Source organism: Cuculus canorus, chromosome 3, assembly GCF_017976375.1.
Source record: "Cuculus canorus isolate bCucCan1 chromosome 3, bCucCan1.pri, whole genome shotgun sequence".
Classification (NCBI taxonomy): domain Eukaryota; kingdom Metazoa; phylum Chordata; class Aves; order Cuculiformes; family Cuculidae; genus Cuculus; species Cuculus canorus.
In genome coordinates this window covers 22,190,953-22,198,851 of record NC_071403.1, presented here as the reverse complement: position 1 = coordinate 22,198,851, position 7,899 = coordinate 22,190,953, and the positions used below count along the sequence as shown (strand labels likewise).

The 7,899-nt window shown below is 42.9% G+C and overlaps 1 protein-coding gene across 4 annotated transcripts in view; it reads left to right on the top strand.

Moving 5' to 3' along the window:
- Positions 1–2,719: 2,719 nt before the first annotated feature.
- RNGTT (RNA guanylyltransferase and 5'-phosphatase) overlaps positions 2,720–7,899 on the top strand; it is a 184,440-nt gene continuing 179,260 nt past the window's right edge. For 2 of the 4 annotated variants that reach the window (XM_054063260.1, XM_054063264.1), the window contains exon 1: positions 2,720–2,909. In XM_054063260.1, the coding sequence (XP_053919235.1) occupies positions 2,846–2,909 (64 nt within the window). In that variant the 5' untranslated portion in view covers positions 2,720–2,845. Of the gene's footprint in view, positions 2,910–4,412; positions 4,433–7,899 lie in introns of those variants that run through there. The other 2 variants (XM_054063263.1, XM_054063262.1) reach the window with 2 other exon arrangements.

The window sequence follows — 7,899 nt, the reverse complement described above, 5'->3', positions numbered from 1 at the left end:
AACAGCTCCATATCCTTCTTATGTTGAGGATTCCAGAACTGGACACAGTACTCCGATGAGGTCTCACAAGAGAGGAATAGAAACATGGTCACTGTATAATGAATTTTGTCATAAATTCTGGACAGTTCAGATTATTTTTATGTGTTCATACAACCTAAGGGCTTCCTGTTTAACTGTACATAAAACAGTGTTTTTTCTGCAAGCTGCTGCACCTCCTTACATGCAACAGCAGCAGAGCTGCCTTATAGAGAAGTAGAAAGTCCAGACAGAACAGGACTGAAATGTAAATAACTGGAAAATGAGCAACAAAAATAAGAATGATCTATTGCTGTTGTTTCCTAATGCTTCACTGGAGCCGCCTGTACTGGTTTTGGCTGGGATAGTTCATTTTCTTCATAGTGTTTCATAGTGTGCTGCATTTTACATTTCTGAGCAAAACAGCACTAATGACACAGTGATGCTTCAGCTATAAAACAGTGCTTGGACAGCATCAAGATTTTTTCTGCTTCTCATGCTGCCCTGTCAGTGAGTAGGCTGAGGGTGCACAAGAAGTTGGAAGGGACACAGCTGGGACAGCTGACCCCAGCCGATCAAAGGGACATCCTAGACCGTATGATGTTGCACTCAGCAATAAAAACTGGACAAAGGAGGAGGAAGGGAGCGGGCATGTTTGCAGTTACGCTGTTTTTCTTCCCAAGTAACCCTTCTAAGAGATGAAACATTCCTTTCCTGGAAATGGCCAAGTGTCTGCCTGCCAATGGGAAGTAGTGAATAATTTCCTTCCTTTTCCTTATCTTTATCTCAGCCTGCAGGTTTTCTCACTCTTACCCTTCAGATTCTCTCTTCTGTCCTGCTGCTGAGGGAAGCGAGCAAGGGGCTGTATGAGGCTTAGCTGCCCATTGGAGTTAAACCACACCAGCACCTTCAATGTTCTTTTAATGTAGGCAAACACTGCCAGGCTACAATTCTTCAACTGAGTCCACATAACCAGACCACTTTAAGCCTGTGAAGAATTTTCACTGGGACTCTATAGAAACATATTTTTCGTTATGTGACTCTACTTGGAGATATAAAAGAAGGCCATCTACAAAGGCATCTCTGCTACAATATAAACCTATTACATGCAGACTAGAAATACGGCTGCACTATTAGCTGGATCAGGGACACATCTATTTCCATCTCCAGTCCTGGCTCTAAGGGAACATCCAGGGAAAACAAAAAAGCAGCATAAGCATGCCTGTCCAAGCCCCCAGGTATTTTAATCTCATGACGAATCCTGACGTTATCTGCTACTTTAGAAGCCACTTTCTCTTTACAGCACCTGCCCAGCCTCCCCTGCAGCCCACGTAAACCCTCCGCACATGCACAGCTCATGCCAGTGAGCCCCGCCACTCCAGTCCCTGTGGCACAAGTGATGCCTCCAACTCTTCCAACCCAGCCTTCTTGGTTTCTCTTGGCCACCCCACACCTCACTGTCCCTGACCTCCTCTCTTCCCAGGAAACTTCCTGCTCTCTCGTCTCCTGTCCAGGCTGAGCAGCTAGTCAAAAACATCTCTCACTTTCCACTTGGAATCTTTCCCAGCCCGAATATCTCTTTTATTTGTAGGTGAAGGTGATACAAGAAAAAGTTACTATTAAAAAAAATGGAACATCTTGATTTAAGCTAAAGGTGAGTTAAGTTTCATCTCACTAATGGTATTTTTTGAAAGCTAGACAGATTGTTCCTCTGATAGCCTTTTTTTTTTTTTTTTCCCCAAACTGTTTTTACAGACCCTGTTCATTCTTTGGAGATGAGAATGTCTTGTGTGAAGTATGATTTGTGCTGAACAGATGCGTCTTCTTCTGTAATCACCTATTTGCAGTCTTTACCTATTTGATGGAGGTCAGGCAGAGCTGGGGCCAGCTCTAAATTAGCAAGAGTATTGACTGTTGTGAAGTTCATAGTAACATTCAAATTAGTTCTTGGAAGTGACAGAATACGTGTAAGATTTCTGGGAAAGTTTATCTATATGCATACAAGTGGGAAATACATTCTGTAACGAGCTCTTGTCTCTCTGCACACGATAGGTGGAGATCACTCCTCAGTGTTGCCCAGGCCTGATTAAAGGGTGCTGGCTTTCTAAAACTCTAAAATAAGTCTTAAAGTGTTTATTTGCCAGGATTTTCGGTGCCAAGGGAAGCACTTCAGTGCCAAGGCTGGAGCACCTCCCATATGAGGACAGGCTGAGAGAGTTGAACTTGTTCAGCCTGGAGAAAAGAAGGCTCTGAGGAGACCTTAAAGCGACCTTCCAGTACCTGAAGGGGCTACAAGAAAGCTGGAGAGGGACTGTTTACAAAGGCTTGTAGTGATGGGGCCAGGGGGAATGGGTATGAACTGGAGAGGGGCAGATTTAGACTAGACATAAGGAGGAACTTCTTCACACTGAGGGTGGTGAGGCACTGGCACAGGTTGCACAGGGAAGCTGTGGCTGCCCCATCCCTGGAGGTGTTCAGGGCCAGGTTGGGTGGGGCCTTGGGCAGCCTCATCTAGTGGGAGGTGTCCCTGCCCATGGCAGGGGGGTTGGAACTGGATGGGCTTTGGGGTCCCTTCCAACACAAACCCCTCTATGAGTCTCAGAGCCCATTGCCGGGACCGTCAGTACTAAGGGAAGCGAAGCCACCCCGCTCCCCCCGCCCCGCTGCCTACGCGCGCGCCCCGACCCGGAAGCGGAAGCGCGGCGGGGCGGGGGCGGGGCCGGGTCTGAATGAAGGCGCCGCGGTGTGGGGGCCGCTGAGCGCCCCGGCCCGCGCCCGCCCCGCTCGCCCCTTCCCTCCCCCGCTCCCCGCGGGCAGGCCGCGCCCCGCCATGTCCTACACCAAGATCCCGCCGCGCTGGCTCCACTGCCCCCGGAGAGGGCAGCCCGTGGCAGGTGAGCGCCCGCCCGCCCCCGGGGCCCGCCCGGCTCTGCCCTCGCCCTCCCTCCCACCAGCGCCGCTCCAAACCCGCGTCCCCTCGGCTCCTCCGCGGGTCCCCTCCAGCCCCGCCAGCAGCGCCTTGAGTTTAGGGCTAAACATCCCTAGGTTGGAAATGGTCTTAGATAGCATCAGCCGTCCCCGTCCACCGCTAAATCCCTACAAAAAGTTTTCCCGTCCGTCCCGCCCGATGGATGAGGCAGCGGGAGGCGCCGCGATGGAGCATTCCTTAGCCCTGACGAGTCCCCTGTGCCGCCGCTTCCTCGTTTGGTTTTGTTCCTGAAGGTTGTGATGTTGATCGGGGTTGATCTGTTCCCCGGCAGAGCGTTGACCCGTCACTCACCCCTGTGCTCCTAAGCTGTTTAGCTGGAGAAGGAGCTTAAGTGTTGTGCTTTAAAGTTTTTGTGCGTGTCTTTCAGGTTTTGTCAGTGGTTGCTGGCGTCTTGGATGTTCTCACCCGTGACATGCTGCCTGTCCCAATCGTGGCAGGGTGTCCACACTTACTGGCATCTGGTGGCAATGAATTAGGGATCATGTAAACACTCTTTCTTTTGGTTGCAATTTAACTGCCATACTAACTTAAGATGAATGTTTCCCCTGCTGTCTAGTATAAGACAGAATAAGCAAACCTTGCTCTTTTCAATTTTCTGAAGTTCTTTTCTTTGTAAGGTATGCAATTACAAATCCCATTCTTTCATAACTTTCTAGCTGTAGAATCCCTAGGTCAGAAAAAACCTTTGAGATCATCAAGCCCAACTGTACCTGTCCACTGCTAAATCATGTCTCTAAGCATCACTCCTTTCATCATCCTAGTTATGATAATTTAAAGGTATTTTCTGAAAACACAGCATTTGCTACTTAGCCTGCTATTCTAGATGGCACTGTGCCGTGTACTTCTTAACAGTGACAATCCTGTATTTTCGGTCCCACGTTTCTGCATCATCTTCTTATGCTTTTTTGACAGCAGTTGATTGTGGAACTGAAGACATCAATGACTATTCAGGCTTATTTAGAACCTCGTGAGACATCTCAGTAGGCTTAATCTTATCAATATGCGTTACCTGGCATTGATGAGCATTTAATTTCAGTTGTTCTTTTTATGGGTTACTGGTTTCTCTCAAGTTCCTCGTATTTCTCCGAGTTTGACTCAATTAAATAACAGCCTTCTCGTATTGCTCATCTCCATTATCTCTTTTTCCTGACTAATGACAAATGCATTCCTTTCTATCCAGTAAGAGATTTGATAGCTTAAGTTGTTAGGCTTTGACCATGACAAAAATGGACTAATAATTTTTTATTATTTGTTTTTCTTCTCAGCAAGTTCCTGATCTCTAGAAGTTGTTGGTTTTGCTTGTTTGTCTGTCTTTTAAGCCCTGGCTTCTCAGAAAAAGTAACCTAGAGTAAGCAAGAATGCAGTTCATCAGCGTGTCATCTGCTGTGCCATCACTGCTTGTGTGTTTGTTTATTCAGTAAATGCAAGGTAATTCATTTCCATTCAGTGTGGTTATGCACAAGAAGTTACTGCACAAAAATAAAGGAAAGGGCTTGGTTCGTTTCTTTGGCTGCTTTATTGTAATGCATTCCTATATTAGTTTACCTGATTCTTAATTTTTTTTATTGCATACAACTTACCAAAAGTCATAGTACACCATCAGTCTTCTCTCCTTTTTTTGCTATTTCATGTTCAAAGACATCTGGCAGTTTTATCAAGAGGTAATTTTTAGAGTTTACTGATATTGGTACCTTCTCGATGTGTTCTATATAGTCTATTTTAATTAGCTTTTCAGTCAAATTTCTGGGCATACATGTGTGACTTTTTTCCCATCTGATAGTGTAATGGTAATAATGTTGCTGAGCAAAGTTTGTCTAGCTTCTGTGGACCAGTGTTTATCAAGTTTGCTCATGACCCTCTTGTGGCATCTGTGATTTCTAGTTGACCTCAAATACAAGCTCCAGGCTCTTCTCTTTGTGAGATTGGGTTTGTTCAGGTTAACAGGACCTTTCATCCTGAAAGAGATGAATTAATCTACATCTCACATTATTTTCCAGTTTACTTCTTTAAATATTGGTGTTTTGCTGCCACTTTCTGCTTTTACGTTACAGCAGTTCTTTGGAATGGAACACTTTCATATCTATTGCAATGTGGTAACACCTCAACGATGTACTTGATGAAAAGGGCTTTCTCTGAACTCTTAAATCTGAAGCAGTTGGGTTGGTTTGGCCTTACTGCCTTGGCATCATCATTTCTGCAGGTACCTACTTTTTACAGCCGCTGAAAACCCAGTCCATTTTAGTTCTGCCGCAGAGAGTGCTAGCGAGATCCTGAAGGAAAGACATGAGAAGTGTCTGAGCAGCGTCTTTCACTCTCCTTCTAATGATTCATGTTAGTTAATCTTGTTCTAGACATGCATGCAGTGTGCAGAATGGTGGGATGTTATTAAAAGCATCCATGTTGCAGGTACTTACAGAGACAATACCTTAAATAGAAGCGTAATGCCTCTGGTTTAGTAAGTTGCCGAGCCATGGCGTGTTGTAGTTGAGGAGAATAATCTGATGATGGACTTTCATTGTCATCATTTTACACTCTTTCCTAGGCATCTGTTATTAGCCTGTTTTGGTGATGAGATATGAGGTGAGGTGGATGCTTTGGCTCAGCACAGTTGTTCTTGAAACAGAAGACTTACCTTTTAGGGCATTGGTTTTTGGTTGTTTTTTTTTGTTTGTTTGTTTTTTAGTCACATTTTACTATTTCATTTTATTCAAATTTCTCTTTCTTTGGTCACTGTACACAGTCTAGCCTTGCTAATCAATGTCCAATCTAGCCCTAAACGTACCATGGTCATGAATAATTAGTGGCTGCCATCATGAATTGAGTTGATATCTTTATGTCACAGAAAACTGGACTATATTAAAAGTAGCTTTTTCACTGATATGCTCTAGGATTAAAGTTTTAAAAACAGATAACAATGTGCCAAAATTTGAAGATGTATATGTAGGAAATTTGAATTCTTATGTTCAGTTTGATTTTTCTCAGATTTATCCACCTGATATTTATGCTTTGACATACTGGATTCTTACTTTTAGAATTTTTACCTATTCTTGAACCTAAAGAAACACCATCTGTTATACAGGTAACTAATTTGGAAAAGGGTTTTTAATACCTACTTTCTAAAACTATTTGACAAATTTGGACTTAATTGTGGCCGTACGTAATGAAGCATCAATGTTCCAGTAGCATTTTGAAGTTAATTTGAAAATTTGATTGAGGAGTTATAATTATCATAATCTAGCTTAGATATACTAATAACTTGGGGTGCTTTGATATCCATGTAAATATCACCCTGTTACTGTCAGATCATCTAGTTCAGCATGAAGAATTGGTTATTTAATATTCAAATGCTTATGCATGGCAGCTTGAGTTGCAGACATATTTTACTGCAATACTTCTTTAGCATTAAGATGTAAGGCAGAACTGTAGCAAAGATAGTAGCTACTGCCTCATTTATGCTTGTCCATATTGCTCAGAAAGGTTGGAGACCTTTCTGAGATTTAAAGCTTAGATTTTCTGTAGTTTAGTGACACTTGCCTTGAAGAGGTTTATATGCACATTGTGAGGGAGGATTTTCAAGCTTCTGTACAAAGATCAGATAGCAAAGTAGGGAAATTTGGTGTTCTGTTACAAGAGGAACACAATACGAGATTGATTTCAAGATCTTTAATACGTTTATCACAGCCACAATTCAAAAATAAACAAGAACATAAAGGAGGAAGACGCGGCTTACTGCATAGGGATAACATAAGATTATATTGCAGACAAATGTAATTTATTTAAAAAACCAGCAAACAAGCAAAGAAAACTCAGAGGCATTATTTTCATAATCTGGTTACAAAATTTGCCTAAATTGGAACCAAATTGGAATTCGCTTTTCTCTTCTAACCTTGGCAGGCAGCGTGTTTGCTGCCATGCAAACTCTGTTTCTCAATGATACCACCAAACTGCAATTTGTAGAAATTGGGTACCTAAATACTTCCAGAGATCTGGGGTTTAGTACTTTACCAGTATATTATAAATGGGCTCTATTAAAATACTTGTCACTTTCACAGCTGTGTAAAGTTGTTAAAATGCTGCAGGGAGTGCTGGCTGGACTACTTCACCTGACTTTTCCTGGTGAACAGGAATGTGTTATATTTACTCAGAAAGAAATCAGAGTGAATTCAAAGATCAAGATCCAGTACCAAGGAGAGAGTGAACGTGTTTATTCATTGTTCTAGGAGGAGGAGAACAGGAGAGTCTTCACCGCAATTGTACAGTCGCTAATGAGATAGTACAGGAATCAGTCCTAACCGCCAGGCACTGTTTTCCAACTCTGTGCTCTTTTGCCGGCATTATGTGTCCATTGATTCTCTTGTCAGTGCATTCTTAATCAAATGCTTTGGCTACAAAATTTAGGTTTGTTCTTTGTGGTTTATAATGGGTGAGTGGGTATGTTAGGATGGGGATGGCAAGTAACAAAATTAAGCACTTTCAAGCATGATTGGTGTTTTGCAAAACTTACGGCAGTGATAGATTCTTGCATTAAGATTATCCAAAATTAGGATTTGCATCATCAGTCTGTACAGAGGAAGATTACAAGTTTTTGTGGAAGGGTTAATAGTGAGCGAGAGAGACTGAATGGTAGTGTTGAAGGTGATGGGGAAAACAAGCAAGAAAATTCAAGTAGATAGATCAAAAAATGAGAAAATTGAGTGAGGTAGCCATAACCAGCAAGGAGGAGGATGTATGTAAGCGGTGGAATGAAAAGACAGAGGGAAGTAGAGTGAAGTTCGGAGTTTTTCTAAGACTCAAATAAATCGAAGCTCAAGTGGCTGTAAGTTTATCAGCATTCAGTGTGTGTGTTGACTGTATGACCGAATAACTTTCCTTTTGGCTGTAATGGTTGGGATGGT